The sequence below is a fragment of the Neopsephotus bourkii genome, unplaced genomic scaffold (genome assembly GCF_033783945.1).
Source record: "Neopsephotus bourkii isolate Nb327-2 ecotype Australia unplaced genomic scaffold, CSIRO-AGI_Nbou_v1 NB_1508, whole genome shotgun sequence".
Taxonomy (NCBI): domain Eukaryota; kingdom Metazoa; phylum Chordata; class Aves; order Psittaciformes; family Psittacidae; genus Neopsephotus; species Neopsephotus bourkii.
Genome location: NW_026901984.1, coordinates 3,769,620 through 3,794,874, shown reverse-complemented (window position 1 = coordinate 3,794,874; position 25,255 = coordinate 3,769,620). Strand labels below are relative to the sequence as shown.

At 39.1% G+C, this 25,255-nt stretch overlaps 1 protein-coding gene across 1 annotated transcript; it reads left to right on the top strand.

Annotated features, from left to right (window-relative positions):
- Nucleotides 1-596: 596 nt before the first annotated feature.
- On the top strand, nucleotides 597-23,763 carry SPMIP7 (sperm microtubule inner protein 7). Its single transcript, XM_061369577.1, is given in 9 exon segments — nucleotides 597-633; nucleotides 5,750-5,819; nucleotides 6,460-6,518; nucleotides 6,521-6,696; nucleotides 8,359-8,411; nucleotides 8,761-8,868; nucleotides 20,242-20,349; nucleotides 23,626-23,669; nucleotides 23,672-23,763. Coding segments are annotated over 9 exon segments (747 nt in total).
- Nucleotides 23,764-25,255: the final 1,492 nt, after the last annotated feature.

Here is a 25,255-nt window from a genome sequence, read left to right as displayed (position 1 = left end):
TGGATTTGCCAACATGATAGAACAAATGGCAAAACTCTGGAGGTAATTAAGCTGCATGGAAAACTCTGATGTAAGTATGATTTACTTATTCCAAATAATAATTGTAAATTTTCCAGATTTGCATTTGTTTGCAGTTGTATTTGTTAAATTTTGTTCCTGTTAAATCTGTGTTTCAATTTAATTCATGTTTGTGGTCTAGTTACCAACAAAACAGCTTATTTCAAAATACTTAAATAAAAACACCATATAATTCTTAGTAAGACCGAAAACGTCTTCATTTTCTCTCTACTAGATGAATACGTAATTTGTAGTGCCATTTCGAGTTGCTATGTGTGTCCCCTTGAAGGACTAGATTACTGTGGTATGCATGAACCATGTTTCACACGAAGAGATATTTCACTGTGAGGTGGTTTCCATTGTTGCCAAGAATAAAAGTAACCCAAACCTCTCTGCTCATTCAATGGCTCTGGTCTTCTGTACCATATTTGATAAATCTCTGTTCAGGAGAGAATTCACTATTTAAACCACTATTTAAACGTGAAGAAACAGGAGCAAGCAGACTTTAAGTTTACTGCCACAAAGGACAATAGAAGAGAATGACAATGGCTTCCCTTGGAGCTGAAAGGAAGGCATGTAAGTGTTTTTAAAAAGTCCACCTTGTCAGTTGAACCAGCTCACAAGATGGGCCATCAACAGTATCTTAGCCTCTTAGAGCTGTGCTTGCCTGTTGTGAAAGGTCCCGAGAACAGACATGGCTTTGCCAGCTTTGAAGAGAAAAACATCAATTCTTTCCTAAAGTTCAATCCATTCATCCCTCCAATAGGGATGATGTGTCTTTAGTAGATCTCTGCCCAGATTAAGCCAACTCCAGTGATTTTCATAGCTCATTCCAGCTAGAACAAAATTTTACGAGAATTCAGGCAACATACTTAGAGATGAGGGAAGCCATTTCTGAGAACATGGTAAAGAAACGTAAATAAGCTCCTTGTTCCATTTTACTATACAGCTAACTCTCACTTCACGGTTATGTATACTTTGGCCTCATTATTGTCAGCACAAAGTGTCTACATGCCATAAATTCAGGCAGTGGTTTTGGTTGCTTCTTTCTGCCTTTGAACTTTGCATTTTAAATCACTTTAAGCTTACTGCGTCATATAACAGAAGCCAGAAGAGCCCAAGTGACCACAAGGGATAAAAAATTTTACTTTATAAATTTCCTTTTTCCCCCCCTTCTTGCTCATCCTATATTATTTTCACTCTTATTTCTCAGTTGCTGTGTTCTCCACATACATATGAAATTAGATTCAAGCAGAACTGATCAGCTGGGGTTTTTCTGCAAGCCCCTGGAAAAGTGGAAAGGAAAGAAGAGTCGCGATATGCAGTTCTATCTGACCACTAATTTTTTCAATGTAGAGAAAAGCAGACAGAGATAGAGATATTATGGCAGAGATACACATGAAAAGAACACAGACAATATCTGAAATAGAATGTCATCAAGTCAGTGGTCTGAAATGGAGAGTAGTTCCACAAACTAGACAGAAACTGTCCAGCAGCTTTCTGGTGATATTTTATTGGGTAAAGTTTGCTGTTAAAGTGAAATACTGACTCCGCTGAAGCTGTCAGATAAAGTCAAACTTAACTCAGGGGCAAACCTTGAAACATAGTCCAGCATAAATTTATTAAAGAAAGCTGTGTAAATATTCTTCCAAACCTAGTATTCATTTACAAGTTTTCCCGTGATGCTGGGGTATTAACTGCAAATGTGTAAATAGACAGATAAAAAGTAGTTGAGTTTTAAGCTACATGTTTAATGAGACAGCATAAACAAATGCCATATTCCAGCTGTATGATTCAGAGCCCAACTACCAAACCCCTCAGGCATGTGATGTGATGAAAGTTGCTAATCTTTCTAGATATCAGTCCCAAGACATTCCACAGCTAAGTTGTTTGGGGAAGTTATGCTGAAAGTGAGATCAGTCAGTCATTTTGCAAGCAAATTCTACAGTCACTTTCTCCACTGTGTTGTGGAGGAATGGAAAATATAACAAAAAGAAAAGCAGAGACAGAAGCAGCCTTTGACATGGATGAGCAGTGGTATTACAAACTTCTGCAGCAGACAGGAGGTTCTCTGTTGTGACAAGATGTAGTGCTATAGCTTAGGCAGTCAACAGTGTTAATTTGAAATTCCCCATCAGTCTTTTGCATCTACTGAGTGGAGCAAGTTTATTGAACAGTGAGAATCTGTGATAACAAACCAGAGAAGCTGAAAAAGAAGGCTGTTCTAAGACTGGAGAATCAGAGCCTGCCAGGGAAGGGAAACAGCTGAAGTGCTATTCTTCGTGTATTCTTGCTTGGTGTAGTGAAGGTGCTTAGTGCTAGAAAACAAGGCCTTTAGGAAGTTGGCAGTGTTTGCCTGTAGAATTCTCTCAGAATTTGACTGTGCAGGTACATTTGTACCTGGAAACCTGGTGACAAGGCCCTCATATCCCGTTTGTAGTTATTATTCTATTCTGTATGGCTTAAGACAGAGATGGACATGGGGACTGCAGAAGGAACCAGCGTATTTGATAAGTCTGATGAGGAGCAGAGGTGACTTCTTGCCCCTGCTGGAAGCTAACACATCTGTAGGCACAGTTTTCTCTGAAAACTGAGAAATGTGAAACACTATAGAGTTTACCTCTGGACTTGATAGTAACCCTTTTCTAAAAGAAATAAGCAGTTAACTCATGCTGCTAGTAGAGTGGCCATATTTGGAAAATAAAAAAGCCCAATTATTCCAGTGTTCCATCCAAGAATATATGAATAATTCACATCCAACACTGTGAATAATTAACATAAAATGTCATCATACTTCCCCTGCATATTTTCATATCATGTGATGATTTGTTGACCAGGGATTAATGAAAAGGAGCTGGTGTGTTTGTATTTAGTAGTCATGGATTCACAGATTTGTCTTCATGAACATATCAATTTGATTTTTGAACCCATTAGTCAACTTTCAACACCCTATTTCCAGGTAATTTGTGAATATGTTAAGCAACAGAGTTCCAAGCCCAGATGGGTTACCTCCAGGTCTCTCTACCAGTGATCTCCATCTACCTGGAGAATTGATCATTTACCCTTTTCCCTCCTTCTCTGAACTTCTGATCAATTATTTATCCATGTGAAGATATTATCTTTATTCCATTGTTACTTTAAGAAGCTCTGTTGAAGAATTTTATGCAGAACTAGTTGAAATAATTATGGTTGCATTATACTAATCATCCAATGGCCTTTGTACAGGAAAAGTTCCTTTCTCAGTGCTTCCTGTATTGAAGCAAGAAGTATTTTATCCAGAGTAATCATTACTTTGGTCATCCAGGAGTAGTCCAGGATTAAGTAGCACATTGAGTGTGAGGCATATCAAGGTAAGACTTGACAACTGGAAAAAGGGAAATATAGCCCCCATTTTCAAGAAGGGGAAAATGGATGACCCAGGGAATTACAGACCAGTCAGTCTCACCTCTGTGCCTGGCAAAATCTTGGAGCAGATTCTCCTGGAAGGCATGCTAAGGCACATGAAAAACAACAAGGTGCTTGGTGACAGCCAGCATGGCTTCACTAAGGGGAAACCCTGCCTGACCGATTTGGTGGCCTTTTATGATGGGGCTATGGAACTGATGGACAGGGGTAGAGCAGTTGACGTCATCTACCTGGACTTGTGCAAAGCATTCGACACTGTCCCACAAGACATCCTTGTTTCTAAATTGGAGAGACATCAATTTGATGGATGGACCACTCAGTGGATAAAGAGCTATCTGGATGGCTGCATGCAAAGAGCTGTGGTCAATGGCTCAATGTCCAGCTGGAGACCAGAAACGAGTGGTGTCCCTCAGGGATCGGTGTTGGGACTGGTCTTGTTCAACATCTTTGTCGCTGACATGGACAGTGGGATTGAGTGCACCCTCAGCAAGTTTGCCGGTGACACCAAGCTGTGTGGTTCGGTTGGTACGCTGGAGGGAAGGAATGCCATCCAGAGGGACCTTGACACACTTGTGAGTTGGGCTGATGCCAACCTCATGAAGTTTAACCATGCCAAGTGCAAGGTCCTACACCTGGGTCGGACCAATCCCAGGCACAGCTACAGGTTGGGCAGAGAAGAGATTCAGAGCAGCCCTGAGGAGAAGGACTTAGGGGTGCTGGTCAGTGAAAAAATAAACACGAGCTGGCAGTGTGCGCTTGCAGCCCAGAAAGCCAACCGTGCCCTGGGCTGCATCAAAAGGAGTGTGACCAGCAGGTCGAAGGAGGTGATCCTGCCCCTTTATTCTGCTCTCATGAGACCTCACCTGGAGTATTGTGTGCAGTTCCGGTGTCCTCAACATAAAAAGGACATGAAACTGTTGGAACAAGTCCAGAGGAGGGCCACAAGAATGATCAGGGGACTGGAGCATCTCCCATATGAAGACAGGCTGAGAAAGTTGGGGCTGTTCAACCTGGAGAAGAGAAGGCTGCGTGAAGACCTCCTAGCAGCCTTACAGTATCTGAAGGGGGCCTATAGGGCTGCCGGGGAGGGACTCTTCATTAGGGACTGTAGTGACAGGACAAAGTGTTAGTGGGCTCAAACGTAAACAGGGGAAATTTAGATTGGATATAAGGAGGAAATTCTTTCCTGTGAGGGTGATGAGGCACTGAAATGGTTTGCCCAGGGAGGTTGTGAATGCTCCATCCCTGGCGGTGTTCAAGGCCAGTTTGGACAAAGCCTTGGGTGATATGGTTTAGAGCTGGGTGTCCCTGCCCATGTCAGGGGGGTTGGAACTCGATGATCTTAAGGTCCTTTCCAACCCTAACTATTCTATGATTCTATTCCAGCTTCTCCTACCTTTTAAATAATGCTAGAAAATGACTGCATGCAATGCTGGTGCGGCCCCAGTGTGTAACACAGATACTTAGTGAGATAAAACCTTTTGCTTACCTGCAGAAGAAGATAAAAGTACGTCACAGGCAAAAACATGCAAAGCAAAGAGCAAAAAATGTGCAACTTGAAAAACATCAAATTAACAATTCAAGGACACTCATAACTATTATAGCATAGGAATAATCAACTAACAATGAAAAATTGCCTACAGTAGGCTTGAGAATGTCTGTGCTATTAAATAATTGCCCAGAACACAATTAATTGTGTAATGCTATGCTGCCTAATAAGCTAATAGGTCATCTGGAAATAATGCAGAAAAACTCCGAATAATCTGTGGAGTGCTGAATGCCATTGAATAAAGCAACTTTGGTTTCACTCTGGATTTGATTATTTATCATCCCTGCAGTTATATATTTCACTGTGCATTTGTTTTTTCACTTGCCCAAAAGCAGAATGACACTTTGTTTTTTCAAAGGCTTTCTTCTTTTTGTTTTGCTTCTTTTGTTGTGCATGTCTTACATATCTTTCCAATATAAACTGATGAGGTTTATGCTTATTTATAGTTAGTTTTCAGGGGATGATTTGTAGCCTTTTCTTTCAATGTGATAAAAGAGAATGTAATGTGTTATATTTATTTTCCATATATAAAGAAAAGTAGATTAGTTAACCAAAGAACTAACCAAAAAATTCTGTGACAGTTATCTGTAAACCTTTCATTTGGCATTATTTTCTCTTGCTGACCCCACTGAAATCAATACTCCTGCTAATTTTAAAATATAAGAGGTCAAAAACAGTGCACAGTTTTTGAATGACAGTGAGATGCAGTGAAGCTTCTGAGGACTGCTGAGGAATCAGGTGATTCTTCTACAAGATGGAGAACAAAAAAAACAAGGGACTATTTCTACAAATAAAATACTAAAAGTGAGTTTCTTTTAAAAACAGGTTTTGCTTGCACTTTGCTTCATTTTTTTCATCTTTTTGCTAATATGCACCTTTAAGCAGCAGGACATACAAGACTACAAACAATTTTTATATCACTCAGAACTTGTGGTATTTTATCAGCATTTAGCATAGGATTCATCTCATGAATATTAGTTACCTTGTGTCCAGTCTGTGCCTTTCATCTGCACTTTATCTATAGGCAAGGAAGAGAAACTGGGGTTTCCAAAAGGGCATTCTGTACATCTGTCTTCAACGCCTGACACAGGCATGATATGACTAGTGTTTAATCTCTATTTATGTCTTGTCTCACTTAACTGATTATTCAAATTTAGACAAAATGAGTCCCATCATCCTTGTAAGCTTATTGGCAGATAAGCTACCTCTTTCAGTTAGTGAGACAGTTTTAAAGAAGATAAGCCTATGAAACTGTACCATAACTACTTGTTCCCCAACAAGCAACATATAATTCTGGGCTTTTAATTTCCCCTTAAACTGAAAATGCACACCTTTGTTACTTTTTTACATCCTTCTTTGTCACATAATTCATTATTATCTAGCTACCAGTGTCATTCAATAATGATTATATGGGATCTTTTCTATCTTCTTTTTTATTGTTCATCTAGATTTTATGAAGAAGTTCCTCGGGATAATATGATACCTCGCAAAATCCCGCCTCCAGAATCAAAGTGGAAGTGTTGGCTGATCCTCTTTCCCAGAACAGAGATACAATCCCTGAAACCAAAACCAGACAAGTCAGTGAACAATGTCTTGCCAACTGGTTTTGGGTTTTGCTAATGAAATTTAGCCTAAATTTTGCGTATATCAGACACAGCAATGTTTTCAAAGAAAAGCAGTCCCAAGTGAGCAATTAAGGCCATAGCACACTCCAGCAATTGCCTCAAATGATTTAATATTTTTTACCTCTTCCTCCCCTGTAAATTGGTACAGAAAGTGTGCGTGCACAGTACCAAAAGAGAGGACAAGGACGTTGGTGAAAAACTGGCTGACAGGAATGATGCTGTACCATAGCAAATCTCACATTAAGTTAGTTTGCTTGTGATTATTAACTGCGATGATCATTATTTTTACTAAACTCAAACTCAGTCCTGCAATTGGTTCTGATTGCTGCATGAAAATCTATTAAGCCAAATTAATTAAGCAAAGTTGCCTTACAAGAAGCATGTAATTATGATTTTAAGTGGCTTCTGGGACAGACTTCAAACAAGATCTTTTGCCTCTCCACAGAGACCTGTTGATTCCTAATTTTCATTTTTTTTTGGGGAATATCAGGGTCCTCTGAACACTTCTGATTAAGTCTGTGTAGAGTTAATTATTTCAATAGACTAAATTCAGCAATATTCTATAACTGGAGAAGTTAAGATATTCAATCAATAATTATTTGAAAAGTACACTCTAGCATGTTTCCCCTGTAAGGGAGTTAGGTATAAAAAGTAGAACAGAGAAATTTGTGAAGTGAGTGTAGAGATTCCATGCATCTGATGTTTTTATTAAGACATGTCATTTATGAAAATACTGTGATAATCAAACACATGTACAAATTCAAGGTTTTATCTGCTGCCTGTAGAATATAAAGTAATCACCTGTGCATTGGTGTCTTTTCTTCACTCTGTATTTCACTTATTGTATCTCAGAGTGGAACATTTTAGATGAGCCCAGGAAAGGGTGACAGGAGTTTCAGAAGGGCTCGGGTAAGAGCCAAGTAGAGATGGGGAAAGAAAGGTTGGTCAAAGAAAGATAGGAAAAGTAGAGCCTCCTTTCCAGGCCATGAGCCATCAGGTTTGCACAGGCAAACTCAATGGACAGGTGTGCTATGAGGCACAATCAGGCATACAATGGGAGAGCCAGGTATCTCTGTAGGGTAGAAGGGGGATAAAAACCTCTATCATTATTGTTTCTTGAATGTTGCTCTTTCCAAGAAATACAGATGTGGATAGTGAGAGCAGCTTACAGGGACAGACCAAGAGAAAGTTAGACCTGATGTTAAGTTTTCCTATATTCTCAAGAAATGAATGAAAGAAGTTTTACAAGTAGAGAAGCAGTTATTTTTCAAAAACTTGCTTATATTATACTAGCCTAGGAAATTGAATGAAGTCCCAGTATCTGAGGATGGAGAGTAAAAGACAAGATTCTGCCTGCTGAACTGGGTCATTTAGCATATATGCCAATCTAATAATTTACCATGGTCTTTTACTCAATTCAAATGAGCATTGCATCATTCCATGAGCAAAACTTTGACTTGTCACCACCTCTCTTTTGAGACCTCATAAATATTCTATCAGAATAGTCTGTCTGGTGAAAAAATGGGTAATTGATCTATTTTGTCTTTAACAGTGTAAGCTAAAGGCCTTGAATCTGTCATATCCCTTTGTATATGTAAGCACAATGTCCCTGGGTCATTTCTACATTTTTGATTAAGCCCAAGCAATCCACCTCTCATTTTCTGAAGCAAAAGTTGTAGCTGGACTATGTCATCTAATCTTAAAATGTTTTCTGGTACCAAGGGAGAGTGTGTGCTGAGTCTCCTCTGCCTGCCGGTGACTCCAGCCTGCTACCTGTAAACTAGAAATTAATATCCATTATGTCCTTTTTGGAAGAATATCCCAGTCTGATTATGGGCATAGCCAAAATAGCAAGAGATTACATCTTATTTCTATCCTTCCCAAGCCGCTTCTATGCACATATGCTCTAGAGCTGTCATTTGTTATGTGCTGCAAGTTGAGCACATAATTGTCTTCATCCTGGGACCTGCCAAGCACACAGGACAGTTCATCTCCATGTTTTTTCTTGTGGACCATTTTAATAAATAACTAGAATTTTGGAGTATGCATTGTGTGGTTCAGCTGCCTCCACCAGCTGTCTAATGAATAATGTACACACCTTTGATTTCCTTTCTGTCCAAACAGTGGCTATGTTGGTGCAGGAAATTCTGAAGACATTGTCAGTGCCAGTGTAGCCTTCATACCACTTAGCCATGTGCAAGCTTCAAAGCCTCACTTCACAAGCACTGCAGAGTATCTTTCCTTATTAGCATGGTTTTGATACTGCCTCTTGAATTTTTGTTACTTGGGAAGGGGGAAAATAGTTATCTGCTTTTGGGTGAAAAGACCAAAAAAAATATTGGAGGGAATGTTCCTTATTCTTTTGAATAACTTGAATGAGTTCTGTCAACACAGGAATCACAGTGACCTTTCAGATTCAAGGTTGAACTTGAAGAGTCCTTTCTAACAGCTGAATCAGTAGTAAATGGCCTACAGTGGTAACTATCTACCATGTAGGTCTGTGTAAATTTAAGTGACCATTCAGCCCAGATATACAAAGGAAGCTGATACAAAATGAGCAGACTACTGAGGTGATGGTATAACAGATTTTATCCATCTGCTTGTGTTATGGTAAGTTTAAATGTAACCTGTTTTGACCAAATATGAGTTTGTGTCCTCATTCTTTATTATGTTACATTAATGATATAGTTTCAGGGAAATTAGGCTCCTAACACTGTGCATCACACTTTTAAACCAGAAATGTTGATTAGGGTTTCTTTTTTTCTGTCCAGGAATCGCTCTGTGATGCAAGTGACCCTGCCATCATCTAGTACAGAATGGTCATAATAGATTGACCATAACTGACTGTCAGTCCAAAAGCTACCCTTAAAGTGCCCACCCTGGGAGGTAAAAGTTGCCTTTGCTAAACACCAGTGCAATATACTCTCATGATATAATGAACTCTTCATGATCAGCAGCTTCTGACCTAGTCTGGGAAGGAAATCAGAGCATCCCCTGCTTCCTGCTGTTAACCTTGCTAAACTATTGCACAACCAAGTTTTAAGAACTTGGCAAGCACCTTTCCATTTTTCTGAATTGAGAAAGCTTGCATGTGAAGCTAGACTGAGCACATCTGCTAAATCATACCCCCAAACACCTGCCTTGTGGGTCCTAATACCAGTGAGACTACTTAACACAGACATTCCTGTAAATGCCCACCATCAGGAAATAGATTCGTGTTACATGCAAGGCTCAGGTGGGGAGGACATGGAAGAGAAGGGTCTGAGCTTAGCGTGCAACAGGAATTTCTGCTGATGCCATTCTGAAGAGTCCTTAATTAAAAAAAAAAATGTTTATTTTCTAATTATGCCATACTTTCATACTTTAAATGCTTCTTGTTCTTTATTATTAATGATCAAGTCTGGTGGGTAGAAATTCACATGCTGTTTTTTGATGAGTAGTACAATGAGTACCACCATATTAAAAATGTGTGATTTCTAACTTTAGTCGCTAGATGGCCTTTGAGTTTGCAATAGCTCCCTGAATACTATTTTTTAGGTAGATCACAAAGTTTGATATTCAAAGGTTTTTGCTTTAAGCTTTTCGTAAAGTTGTCTTTAGTAGCTTGAGCTGGTAGTTAAGCATTTATTTGCAAACTTTTGAGAAAGTAAAATGGTAAAAGTAATGACTTAATTGTAGTAACTAAAAATTACAAAAGTAAAGATACTGGTCTTTTCACATAATTAAATTTTCTCTTTGCGCAGGCGTTTCCTTTCTGTCCTTTCAGTGGTCTTGCACAGTCCGCATTTGTGAGGCAACTACAGAAGGGAGACTTCACTGGGCAAAGCAGAGGGAGAGGAGCTGTAAAAATATTGCCCACTCTGTTCTGAAGGAAAAGTATAATCCTGGTCCTTACATAAGGCAGTATGTGCTAAACATTCCTAGTCGGTGGGAGCTGCCTTGGAAGTGGCTGGGATTTCTAAGCTCCATCTTAGATCTTTTCATTTCTGTTTCTTACATCAGTTTCAGGGAGAGTAGCCTTTGTAATGCATCACATGCTGTCACACACGTGTGGGGAACAGTGCATCATTCTTCACACATCCTTGTTCATTACAGCAATAGGTTCACAGGCAAAGTAAGGTGCTGAGCGTTGTAAAATGCTCAAATTTACCCTATATTACTGCACCAAACCTGTTATTACTGAGTTTTTATGTACATAATGCACCATTCTAATTGTTTTATCTCACCTCCTGCACAAGTCGTCTCATTTCTCACAGCCTTCACCTAACTTTTAACTTCTGCTTGAATTAGAACATAAAATAGTATAAAATGATTACTAAGAAATATGCTTTAAAAATACAGCACACATAGCATACAGTATAGTGTTGAACAGAGGTTTCTGAATTGTAGGGAAGTTAGCAGAATTATTAACTCTTAGTTCTGCCATGTCATACTGTTATTGCTGTAGAGCTTTGAACAATAGAAGCTGATGTGTGCGCTGTCTTGCAGACAGACAGACATCTTGTCTGGTGCTATTTGCAATGTATGATATTATGGTAGATTTGTAAGTTTGAACAGGTTCTGTGTTACTTTCTCTAGTACTCCCCACGTCATTTTCCTTTTTAGTTTTTTTTTAGTGGACGAGGCTATGGATTTCATTGACTTCTGGCAACCAGGAGACCAAGATTTCTGGGACCTAAAAGACTCTGACATCTCCAAGTTGTGAAAAACTCAATCCCATCTGAAAAGATCTGTTAAATTTTCCATATTTATTCTTTGTCTGTGAGTGTCAGACATCAGGATTGCTATAATTTTAAGCAGAAGAAAGGAAGGATTCAGAAAGAATGCATACAGTTGATCCCTAGAATTTTTGTTTTGTTCTGTATGCTCGCCAATAGTTCTGGAAAGATGCGTACAGGTGTTGACTCTACTAGACTTCTACCAAAATCCTTGAGAAATGAGATACATGCTTTGGATTTAGAAGCATAAATATTCTTGTAAACCTGTAATCTCTTTCTAAATAGTCACTTTCACTCTTTCATGGGCTAGCAGTTGCACTTCCTGCCTCTAGCACTTGAGCAACAGCACAGTCACTGGGGCATAACTCTGGAGTGAGACACTATTCTTCCCCAGACCATGCAAGAAAGTGGTTGCCATTCAAATTATTAGCAAAGCTGAAACTAGCTAAGAGTCATCTGTCATGTAGTTTTGCAGAGACAAACAGGAAGAGTGGTGAACCTGGGCATGGTTTGTATGTTACCTTTGTGCCCACCCTCTCTTCCTTTTGGCAGAACAGGAAACCATCTTCTGTTTTTCTTCTTTTTTTCTTAAGGAATTAGAAAAAAGATAAAAGGCAGGACTTATGCTGCAGTTGAGCATAAAAGCCCCTAGTACACGATCAGTGTTGTGAAAAGCTGTTGTGACATACCTGACGCTGTAGGTAATGCTCCGAAGTCCTTGCCATGCAATTTGGAAGTTTTACAGATGGAAATCCAAGTGCAGTGTAATTAAGTGATTTGGCAAATACCATTGGGAATCTACAGTACAGCTAGGAATCAAAATTCATGCATCCTGGGCCCTAGCCTATGCCTTCTTTTTACCAAACTCTGAGCTTTAAGCTATTGAGATGGTGCTTTGCTGAAACTTGGTTTTAAAAAATAATTATTAGCACAAGTGATGGCCATAGTTCTTGAAAGTTAGGATGAGTCACAAGTGAAGAGTTAGGAATCTAAGCAGTATTTTATTCAGTTTTTCCTCTGTGATTCAGACATGGAATAGCTGTGGGAACCTCCACCACCATGTCATAAGTGTTGTGATTCATCTAGAAGTCCTAAATTTATGAATCTGAACTAATTAATCAAAACTATGTGATCTGGTGGCAGTCTAGCATGATCAGTGGGAATTTCCTTAATGGAGCTGTGAAGCTGTTTTTTTCAGGACAGACTGGATGGTAGTTCAGTTCCTCTCATTCTCTTCCAGGCTTTCATTAAAGCCTGTTTTAGGGAATGGGATCAATTGCATCATCTCTTGAAGTCTGTTCAAGCCCTGGAATGTAGCATTCTTAATATCCTTGGTTTGTATATGCATTCCTGACTTTGATTTAAGATCACAGAATCACAGAATCAATCAATCACAGTTAGGGTTGGAAAGGACCTCAAGATTATCTAGTTCCAACCCCCCTGCCATGGGCAGGGACACCTCACACTACACCACGTCACCCAAGGCTCTGTCCAACCTGGCCTTGAACTTTGCCAGGGATGGAGCATTCACATCTTCCTTGGGCAACCCATTCCAGTGCCTTACCACCCTCACAGTAAAGAACTTCCTCCTTATATCCAATCTAAACTTCCCCTAATTTTGAACCTGTTACCCCTTGTCCTATCACTACAGTTCCTAATGACGAATCCCTCTCCAGCATCCTTATAGGCCCCCTTTAGATACTTTAAGGCTGCTATGAGGTCTCCACGCAGCCTTCTCTTCTTCAGGCTGAACAGCCCCATGAACTTTTTCCTCTCTTTCATCCTTGGTTATGTTGCAATGTATGGCTAAAACCTGGAATCTTCTATCATTTCTTTGCCAAGGGCAAAGATCCCTTTCTGGCTCTTTTTTAAAGATTGAGTAAAAATCTTAGGAAGCTTTTGTGACAGAGAACTCTGAAAACATGTTTCTAATGTGGTACTTTTTCACCAGCAGATCTCCAAAAGTCTTTCCTAGAACTTATGATCTTGCCTTACAGCTCAGTACACCATTGAGTGGACTGCAGGGTCAGAGCACAGGAGTTGCAGGCTCGGTTCTCATTTTTTATGGCACTAAGTAGTGAGGCTCCAAATTGAATCATTTGATGCTTTTTCTTTTTGTATTTTCATTGTATGTTGCTTGTGTGCTTTTGTTAGGTATCCTGGACAGCAATTGTCCAGTGGCTCAAGTGGCTTTTGCTGTTTTTAAATTACTGATTTTTGTGTTTGTTTCATATTTTCTTTTTCATTTTCCCCCTCCACTTTCTCTAATTGTCTGCCTATGTGAAACTCTCTTCTTGTATTTCAGTTCTTTTCTTTCAAACCCATGAAGTACAGATAACATTGGAATTGGTGAGTTAAAGGTATATGCTTAACAAGATCTCCTGAACAGGGGTAGAATTGGATATCTCTTCATATGTTTTGTGGAACTGAGACCTCTGCAATTTGTTTTAGAAGACTTTGAACTCCGAATTAATTATATCTGTTTTCCTTGATTAAATTTTCTTTGGTTCTTACCGATTTGATTATTAATTATTTGCTTATAATATTTATTTGTGAAATGTTAATAATGCATTTGGGGTTGGTTATATGTCACATAGCTAATCATAGGTAGGGAAGCAACTGAGAGCTAAAGAGTATGTTTTATGCAGCCAGCCAGGCTTTCAAAAATAGCTCAGCAACCACACATGAAAACCAGAACTCTGAAAGAGCTCGCATTCTGGGTGCACATTGACTGTTAAGCTCCTGCAAAAATCTGACCACAAACACTACGATGAAGCTTTTAGGTAGTGTGCACTTTTAAAAATCTGATGCCCTGTGCTTAAGTGCTGCTGCAGCCCAAATAGGTATGAAAGAAGAGAAGGATCATCTGAATTCTGATGAAACTGTATTTTCAGCTCATTTGGGCAATTTATACAGAGGAGGAAACTTCATAGCACAGCTACAGTGACCTCCAGGAAGACTCAGACTGCTAAATTCTCTGGGCACTTTTGAGAGGTTCCATGTTATTAATAAGCAAAAATGAGTGATGACACAATTCATCCTTTCTTGTAATTAACAACTACTTTGAAAAAGATTTTCTTATTCAGAATTGCATTTTGAACTTAATAATTTTGAAAACCATAGAGAAACTAGTTTTACTACACCATATGGATTCCCAACATAGTAATCTGCTGTCCTCTTTTTCGCTAACATGTTTATAGGAATGTAATTTTGTATAGCTCTCCTTCACCCCTGTCACTAGCTTTTTCCTTTGTTGACCTCTTCCCCGATCAGCTGCTGAAACAAGGTTATGCTTTATGTGGTATTTTAGCGCTGCAGGTGTTTTAAGGGTCAATGGAAAAAAATCTTCCCACACTGGTGATGGGGATTTCCTCTGCAGCATTCATGAGCAGGGCTCTGATAAATGCTCAGCCTGACAAACAAATAACTCACCTCCTTGGCATTCTTAGAACTCCGTTACACTCAATGAGCTAGCAGTACTTAGTGCAGTAGTATTGTAGCACATGTAGTGCATTCCAGTGTACACAGCAGCAGTTCATATCTATCAAGTGTTATATCTGACTTCGTGCTCTTCTCTTTTTTGTGTGTTCCCGATTTTCACTGTGATACTTAACTGGAACCTGCCCCTTGAAATCTGACAAAAGCAGTTAGAACATAGATTACGTTTTCTTGTTCCACATGAAAAGCCTGTCCTCCACAATTAAATAAAAATTGTCAATCATTAACATTTTAGTACTTGCTACTCAGAATTCATCAGCTCTCATAAGACTCAGTAGAGGGCAGTGCTTACACAATACATATGTGTTCTATCCAAGTGTTATTTACTTAGCAGCATTTCTAAGCATTACCATAACACTGGTAAAATAGATGATAGTTTTTGAAAGATGAAGACTAAGAAGGCTGAAGTGAGTTGTCCAAGGCCAAAGAGGTTGCATGTGTCAGAGAGAGAGGACAGGATCAGACCAAAAGCCATTTCTGGAAGCAGGTGATTGAACTGGGAACTTAATACATGCAGTTTCTAGGAAGACAAAGTCATAAGTGTTTCAAGTCCTGCAGTGCTTGCAGGAAGATATACTCTGAAACTACTCTTTATCCTTGGATCCTCAAGGACATTGGGCAAAATGCTATTACATCAGTGTATCTGTAGTGATTTTGGTCATATTTTTTTCAGTGCAGTCAGCTTCCAACTGACTGTGTCCAAGCATCCATTATAATTTCAAGTTACCACAGAAACCTCACAGGCCACAATCAGATGAGGACAGGACCCTGTACCACCTTGCACTTTGTGTAGTCATTTTCTTCCGCTGCCTAAAAGCTTTCCCATCTTGTATTTTTTCCATGAGGATGATCAGGGGACTGGAGCATCTCCTGTATGAAGATAGGCTGAGAAAGTTGGGACTGTTCAGCCTGGAGAAGAGAAGGCTGTGTGGAGACCTCATAGCAGCCTTCCAGTATCTGAAGGGGGCATATAGGGATGCTGGGGAAGGGCTCTTCACTAGGGGCTGTAGTGATAGGACAAGGGGTAACGGGTTCAAACTTAAACAGGGGAAGTTTAGATTGGGTATAATGAGGAAATTCTTTCCTGTAAGGGTGGTGAGGCACTGGAATAGGTTGCCCAGGGAGGTTGTGAATGCTCCATCCCTGGCACTGTTCAAGGCCAGGTTGGACAGAGCCTTGGGTGATATGGTTTAGTGTAGGTTGTCCCTGCCCATGGCAGGGGGTTTGGAACCTGATGATCTTAAGGTCCTTTCCAACCCTAACTATTCTATGATTCTTCAGAAACTGACAGTTTGTCCACCATGTATGCCTTGTTAGTGATTTTCTTGTTTGAGTCGTGCATGGGGTGGATGGTGGGGAATGCTGAAATATCCTATTTTGACATTTTCTAACAGATTTTATGACTAGCTTGAGGGGTGGGGGTAAGGTGGGGGTATGGGAGGAAGAAGGGTGGGGGCATGGGGGGAAGGAGGGTGGGGGTGAAAAAGGTGAAAGCAGAATAAAACTGTTTGAAACTGTAGAAACGAAATGTTTCAGTTCAACATGATTCAAAATATTTCTGCAGTATTACCATTTGATTACCATTCTTTCAGAAGCCCCAAATCCATTTAAGTCTTCCTGGAAGGGAATTTGAGGTGGAGGACAGTTGTGAGTCCTACGTGCTGTGAGTGAGACCCGAGAGGCCTATTTTATAATTTTAGTAACAAGAAGAGCTAGTTAATGATGTAATCTGGTGTTTCAGTTATATGAGATTTATACAACACTGTTTCTAAGAAAGAGTAAGATGATAGGAAATCTTTGCTTTTAAGTGCAAGGTAAGAGTCTACCAGATTGCTTTCACTAGACAGAAGTTTTGCACATAGAACTTGGCTACCTCAGTCATTCAAGCTAAAATGTTAGATCCAAGGTTTTCAAGAATTATAAATTATTTGGGGGAATCCTGATTCTGCTCCCATAAAAAGAGTTGATATGGAATTGACATGGCACCCTAGACCATCACTTCGAGCTGCTGCTTCAGGACAGCATGGATCTCCTGCGGGTCCTGTGCTGTGGGGGCTCGTCTGAGATGCCTTAAGGCATATCAAATACCTCTAAATGTCAGCATGGATTGGCAACTCAATTGATTCTACACTATTTTCCTGACCACTACCAGGAAATAAAAATCTTCAAAGATATCCCGATGTGGGTATACAGAACAGAGGCACACCAAAGCAGACACACTCAGAATCACTACATTCCACTTGAAAAATCTTAGAGCTTGCAGATTCAAATGTCAACACTGTATGTTTCTTACTGTTGGGACTAAGAGCTGCTAGTGTGATTACAAGGAAGTGGATGAACGAGATGTTATGGTTACAGCAAGAAAGCTTGATGACGACAGCATAACCACAGAGAAGTTTTGCATGTTGCCCAGTGGTAGCCTGGCACTTGATTGTTTTCTTTAGCAGCAGCAATTGGGTTTAGCAGATCATCAGAGAACACACACATGATCCAAAACCAAAAAAAAACAAAGGGGTATTTTTTTAACCTCAGTTTCTTCTGCTTTATCACATACATAACCGCAGTTCATTTTTGCATCTTCTTTGCAGGTTTCCAGGAGAACAGCTGCTTTACTGTAGTATAAGCTTTCTTACTATCCTGGTTATTTTAGCTTCTCTTTGACCATTTCTCTTCTCTTTCAGAGCTACATCCTTCCCACATATTATGAATATACCAATTCCTGTCAATCATTTCTAACAAGGCTAAAGTCTTCATCTTGAGCCACCTCAGGTTTCATTTTTGGTCACATTTGGCCATTTCTGAAGCCTTTTTCTCTTCTCCTAGTTTTGTAGGTTTTAAGGTCAGATTTTATCGGTCAAGTGCCTCACAGTGGATAATGTATTCTAATATCTCCACAACTGCATAGTTATAATGTCAGTTAACTCCAAATAGGTTATTAAAATGTTGCAAGTTAATACAGGGCTTCTGTTGTTATTGCCTCCTCTGTGATGCTCATACAATTTTAAGGAAGTCAATGGAATTTCTTTATTGCGTGTGAGAAATGCATCTTGATATGTAGCACACCACCTTAGTGATAAAACTCTGTTCGCAGTCTGACTGATTCCTTCAAAGTGATATCACATTTTCAGGTTTAGATGAATGCAGGCACTTGTACTTGCACACCCCCAATGTCCATTGTGTCCCTCAGTGTGATCACTACGTACGCAGATTAAATTTTTGACAGTTACCTAATCCACATGTAACCTAAAACTTGTCTACTTTGACACGAAAAATCTAATTTGTGTCTGCAAGCCATTTTGACTAATTCAGAAAATCCATTCTGCTGAGCAGGTTTTCAGGCCTACTTGTTATTCCTGCATGGCTGCTGTCAAGATAGAGAGCAGATCTGTTACTTGCTCAGCCAACACCTTGGTGGTTTACTACAGGTAACAGCTTCCGAAATGCTGCAGAACTGTTGTACTGATTCTACAAAGCTATCTTCTCTGGAGGGTCATGTACTGGAGCATGGCCCAGGGAATATAACAGTGTAAGAATGTATGGGTTAGTGCAAGACTACTCCAAAATAAGACAACTGTAGTGATAGGACAAGGGGTAATGCGTTAAAACTTAAACAGGGGAAGTTTAGATTGGATATAAGGAGGAAATTCTTTCCTGTTAGTGTAGTGAGGCACTGGAATAGGTTGTCCAGGGAGGTTGTGAATGCTCCATCCCTGGCAGTATTCAAGGCCAGTTTGGACAAGGCCTTGGGCAATATGATTTAGAGCGAGGTGTCCCTGCCCATGGCAGGGGGGTTGGAACTTGATGATCTTAAGGTCCTTTCCAACCCTAACTATTCTATGATTCTATGATCTTTCTGCTAACTATGGATACAAAGACTGCAACATATATTGCCAATGCTCCTGTGGCAAGTATAGTTCACTCGCAGTCCTTTGTTACAACTGCAGTAAGTAGATACAGGATTTTGTCATTACCTCTGCTATTATGGTTAAGAATTCCAGATCCAAGTTTCCTAGTCACAAGTCAATGAATTTTCAGATAAACAATATTTGACACATATGTCCAGTTTTGCATCTTGTGCTGAACTTAGTTTCAGAGAAGTAGCTGATCGGCTGTATTGAATCCAGCATCTGTATGCACTTTGTAATTAAAGCAACTGTTTATTTTTATCCAGTATAGGGGAAACAAAAAAATACCTTGGTGATATTTTAAAGGAGGCACTGTTATCTATCATTCTGGTGGTCTGAAGACCTCTGAAGGTCTAATGGAGGTAAAGATTACAATCCCAAGTATTTAGCTGATTCAGAGGATGAAACAGCTTGTCATGCACTCTTTCCTCCATGCATATGGGCAGACTGGATATATGTATAATTCAGCAGTGTTCTATTTTGAGCTGTCAATATAGAACAGTCCTTATGCTCTCTGAATAACTTTGTGTTGAAAAAAGCTATTTTATTAGGGGTTTAGAGTTTTAATCTTTAATCTTCATGGATTATTTTAATGAATTATCTTCATAGATGTAATCTTCAGGATTATCCCTCTGAATTCTTATTTGTATACTTCTGTGTTTTTTTCTTTAATTTTGTCCATCTCTGCTTCATCTTGCCATGATTGCTATCAAAATTTTCTGTTGTACTACCTCAGAGAAGTATAATTCTTTTCTCAATTTCTTTTATTTTGTGTTTCACATTAAAATTTAGCATGGGAATTAACAAAAGGCTTTAGTCTTCTAAGATGTGGCCCATGCTGTCTCAGTCACTGGTGTACTTGGGCTGGAAATTAGGTTGATGTGTCTAAGCTGTGTTAATAATATTACATATATATGTAAATACACTTTTAATGAACTGTAGGAGAGATTTAGTGAACCTCAGAATCATTCGGGAAGTCATTTGTGGTTTAGGCTGTGAGAAATCACACCTGTTGGCCTAGAACCTGCTACCTAAATTCCATATTTGAAGCTGGAACCTAAATATGAGCTAAATCTTTATCACGTTTTAGAAGAGTAATTCTTTGCTTTCTGTGCTCTATGCAAATCCCGTGACCCCTTTTTTCTCTGAGATTCAGTATTGCTTGTAATCATGAATATCATACAGATATTTAACCTAAAGCAGGGAAAACAAAAAAAGTCACTAAAGAATTCACTTTTGCCATGTCTAAGTAAAGATTTTAGGTCAGATCAGCTACTTGCTTATCATTTATTATCATCATAAAGTTGTTCCGCTGATCTTAAAGAAACTATGCCAATTCATACATTCTAAGGACTACGAATCATATTATAAAGAGGTTTTACCCCATCCATCTTTGATAAGCACTAGCTATTTTAGAACTAACCTGTAAGTCATATTTCAAGCCTATAGTCATTTAATTTAACCTTTCTCCGATTTTCCTTTAGCACTCCAAATATCCCTGGATACACTGGCAAGGTTCATTGGTCAGCAACTCACCCAGCAAATTCTAATCTTCCATCAACAACCCCATCAATAATTGCACGAATGCATGGGTAGGTATGAGACATATTTCTCAGCTTGTTCAAAAAGATTACAGGGAAAATCCTAATTGCATTTATTTAGTTAAAGAACAATTAAATGTTAAGCATGACATTCTATTGCCTTAAAAAATACTGAACAGTCGGTGTTGGATCACATGATATTATTGGCATGCTAATCTGAAGTCCTTTTGAGGTTTTAGATTTTTTCTGGAATATTGGAAGGTATGTACTGGGGAGGTACCTTAGCACTGAGGTAAATCATGATTTTAAAATGTGGATTATTTCTACACTGAGAAATTTTTCTTTAGCTACGGTTGCTAAGTCATGGTTTAAGTTACTTTTTTTTTTTTCCTGATTGATCTGTGTGTTTTGAGAGAGACCTATGAATGTCAAACTTTACAATTCCCCAAAGAAAACTGCGTGGTATTGTATTTCCAAATTGGTTCTAGCAGATATATGAAATGTGTATTTGCTATACAAAATAGTTCTTAAAAATGAGTGGGTTTACTTAGAAGGCAATAAGAGGCAAAATCATGCCATGCCCCCACACCGATGCAGCCCAGAACCCTGTGACTATGAAATCATCACAGCCCCACATCACAGTTCTGGCTGCCTCATGAAGTGAATCAGTAATTTCTATTCTCTCTTGCTCTTTTATACAAGGCTTGCTAAAACTATGGGCCAGTATGATGTATTTAGATAACTCTTGTTAGTTTAAAAGGAGATGGAGACTTCAGAACAGCTGAAAAACCCTTTTCCTTTTGTTAGTGCAAAGAGTTCTGACACCAGCAAAGGACCAACCCAGCCTTTCTCCCAGCAGCTTCAGAATAGCTTAATAACTATTTGTTTCCTGTCTCTCCGTTATGATTCTGATTTCTCTTTGTCCATAGTAATCTAGAACGCTGTGATGCTGTCCCAATTTTCCATGTTTTGCTGAGATATTTATCTTCCATTAAACTGTTTAATTTGCCTTAGAATTCTGTTCAGAGCACATCATCCTTCTTTTTCAGTGCTGCCAGTGAAAAGTATCCAGAAAAAGCTTGAGGAGCTGCCTGGACTTTACAGAATTCACCTTGTCAAGTGTTTCAGCACCATGCAAAATGCACTGACTTTCATTTCTGCTGCCCTACATCTGTTCACCTCTGCTCTTTGTCTCTTGTGGCTATGCTGAGACAATAGGCAATCACCTGTAGTTGCAGTTTGCTGTTGACAGGGATTGAAACAATGCAAGAGAGTCCTGAGCCTCTATAGGCTAATAAAGCTGAACCCACAGCATCCTGGTGCAAGACTAACTTGCTTGAAGATGTCATGGGCAAAAAAGACATATGCATCTTGGCAAAGATCATCGACAGACTCCAGAGAGATACTAAACTTCAATAGCCACCAATGTGGTCTAAGAAAGGAAAACACATCTATTACTTCCCTTTACTTTACACAGATGTTACTGTGGGTGTAGTTCATGGTGAGTTTTCTTAGTTTTTAGTAGATACCAAGAACAGTGCTCTCGTTCTGTGCTGACGGATACTTTCCATAACCAGGAATTAATCCCTGATGTTTTGAAGAAGTGTGTGTAGGAAACATATGTCAAGCACATTCATATTGTACATTGTAGGACAGGTTTTACCACCCTTTTTCTAAGCTGAGTGGTACATTTCCCCAGGGTAATGCCTGCGTCTACAGAATTGTAACAGTCCTATTTTACTTTCTCTGGACCTGCTTGTGGTCTAAGATAGTGTTCACTGACCTAAAATAGGGGTACATAGCCCTCTTTGAAACTGCTATGTAATGCCATTAGGGATGCTGGGAATCTCCCCCCAACATTAGACAGTGATGCCCATAAAAGAGGGATGCTTAATATTTGATTGCCTTCCCTTTGTGAAATAAATGATAGAAATTCCTTCTGATTCCAGTGGACACAAATCAAGTTATACTGTAGTGGAGAGGTGAAGAGACAAGAGTTTATTCCTGGGATCTGGGGTCAGACTACCCCAATTCACCTCCACACGCTTTTCATGGATGACATGATCCCATTCTTACTGTTTTTAAAATGGTAACCCTTTTTTTTTTACCCTTTGATCATTCTAAAGCCATGACTGCAATAATTTCTCAGAAAGCAGCAAGTGATTGCATGTGGTGGATGCTTTTATAGCTGCTTTATTTGACACGTCTACAATATATGGTCAGTCTCCTGAAGACAATTATGGGTATCACAGGGAGTCTCTTGTCTACTGTTAACATGGTCTAATAAATGTTCCTGTCAAAAGTATCAGCAATACCAGATAGACCAGGCAGCACGCAACCGCTTCTACACTATGCATAGAGCTTCCACAGTGTGTGGGTCAAAATTCATTATACCCTGTTTTAAGCATTCTGAAATCAACAGGACTGTACAGGATATAGCACAGAAGAAACATGGTTTCTTCATCTTCAAATATGAGTAGTATTTTTATATGTCAAGTTTATTGATGTATTTTTATTGTATTTTTATTTCCAGGTAATCCCAACGTGAAGTGAGCAAATTAGGTTTCAAAGTCCTGTAGTGCAATCAAATTCTTTGTTTAGATTTTGCATAGGAAGCAACGTTTTATGTTTCGTTTTGGTTTGTGTTTAAATGAACTGCCCATTGCCACTTGAAAAACACAAATTCATTTGCATTATGAGTTGTATGGAAATTCACTGGCATCATCATAGTTAATGTAAGATTAATTTAGTAATTGATTTTTGAGAGAAAGGTTGCACCCTTTCAGCAAGTTGCTTTGGAGATTTCAAAAGGGATTTAAGTCGAAAGTATTTTATGTTTGGGGAGTGAGTGAACATAAGATTCTGTGATCAGTTCTGTGTCAGAAAAGCACAGAACTGACAAAACACTTAAAGAAAAAGCAGCCCTGTTTTTCTTTAGGTGTTTCATAGCAGAGGTGCTTCATGGCAGTTCTTCAAATATGCAGTGCAGGTTAATTGTGACACAACCTTGTGTGTCCAAGAAAGTCTGAAAAGAGACAAGAGGCAGACAGCATACCCCTGTTAGAGTTGCTGTAGGGATCTGTCTTTCAGCATGTTACGTATAACCAGAAAGTAAGATTTAAAATAAGATTTAAAACTCTTACGAAGATTTCCCACCATTGTTTTTAGGGGAGCTGAGCCTAATACTATGACATACTGCAAGCTGTTAATATTCTCTGAGGCAAATGGGCATAACTGTTTATGAACAAAGCAGTGAGAAGGTAAAAGAGAGCATGTTTACCAATGTAAGAACACATTTTGAAAGTCTTTCTTTCTCTGTGGCTGCAGGTACCTAGCAAAACATGTAAGTTCATCTCAGTATAATCACCAGAACATTTTTCTCAAAGGGTAACTCCAGTTAGTCTTCATAATTCTTGCAACAAACTGTTACAGTTTAGAAAATGTCAGTCCTTTTCACCTGCATAACTGAGAGCCTCAGTGTCTGACAGTGAGGAGGAAGGAAATATGTGAAGATGTGTGGATACTTTGAGTAGGGAACAAAAATAAAATAACATAGCAGTGGGTGTTTGTGGTAGTCCTTATTACATTAGTCTTGTATTTATGACTTTCTAGCGTTGACAGTTAAAACCATATTAAAAACAAAAGGAATCAAAGGCTTGAAACTTGTTCTCTGTACTGGATTGCCTTCTTAACTAAGGTTGAAAATGATGTGGCAGCTGTTCAATCTGTTTATATAATTATTTTGTGTGCATACATACATACATATATACACATACACATGTATATACACATACACATGTGGACATACATATGTAAATGTATTACTAACTAAGAAATCATTACAGAGCAGTAGCCCTTCTCCTCAGCTGTCAGAAGCATGCCTTGCAAAGATGGTTAAATGTCACAGAGTGATATTTTAATCTTAGAGATTTTAACCTCAGAGATTTTAATCTCTGGGTCCGTGTGTAGTAGTGAATAAAAGGGGCCAGGTTATGATCTCTGGTCTGGAGGCTAGTTAAGACTGTGTGGCTTGCATCCATACTTTAATTCTGTTATGCTTACGTTGAAAACATTAAATAGGTAAGATGGAGGGCCAGGATTTAGGTCTCTGTCTTGGCACCGTTTATTTCTGATGTTGGTGTAGACAACATGCAGATGTTTCACCCATGAGGAAGAGAAGACCAAATGCAAATTTTTAGGTAAGAGAGTTCTGCTGTGCTCCAGGATCCAAGATAGTCCAGATAGTTTCATTTGGACAGCTTGGCAACTTGCTCAGAAATTTCTGTCCTAAAGTCTCTTGTATTATCCAAATCATCTGTATTCCTGCTCTGTTGCCTCTACTGCTTGCTTTCTCCAGGGCAGGCTTTCTCCAAGCTTTTGAGATGCATATGTCTAACATGTTTGTAAGAAACAGCTTTCCCATACCTACTTAAGGGCTTTCTGTGAATGATTTTTAAAATGCACCAATGGCAAAAGGCCTTTTTAAGAGCAGACTGAAGACTCATTGGAAGTACTGAAAGGTAGGGAACATAAATCACAGACCCAGAAGACAACAAATCCATGAAAAGAACTAACATCCCTTAACAAAGGGGTTAAGATCCTCAGCAACAATAATGGGAACCAAGCATCCAAATCCTTGACATTGCTGTACAAATTTCAGTCACAGAGGACAAACAAGCCCCTAGGAATGTGAGATGACACCTAAGCAAGGCAGGCACTGATGTTAAGGTGTGCCATCTCTCCTAATAAGACTGTAGCAGATCGTTTATCCTAGAGTGGAGCAGAATGATTCCAGTTCTTGAAATGTCTGACCTAACAAAGAAACTGTAGGACTTCTAGCTTTCCGTGTTTTCATTGTGCACAAATCACTGATATCATATTTTTTTTAAAAAAGGATGCTCTCATCTAATCAGTTTCTCTGTATGCATTAAATTAGAATTTGCATGTACATGTGAGA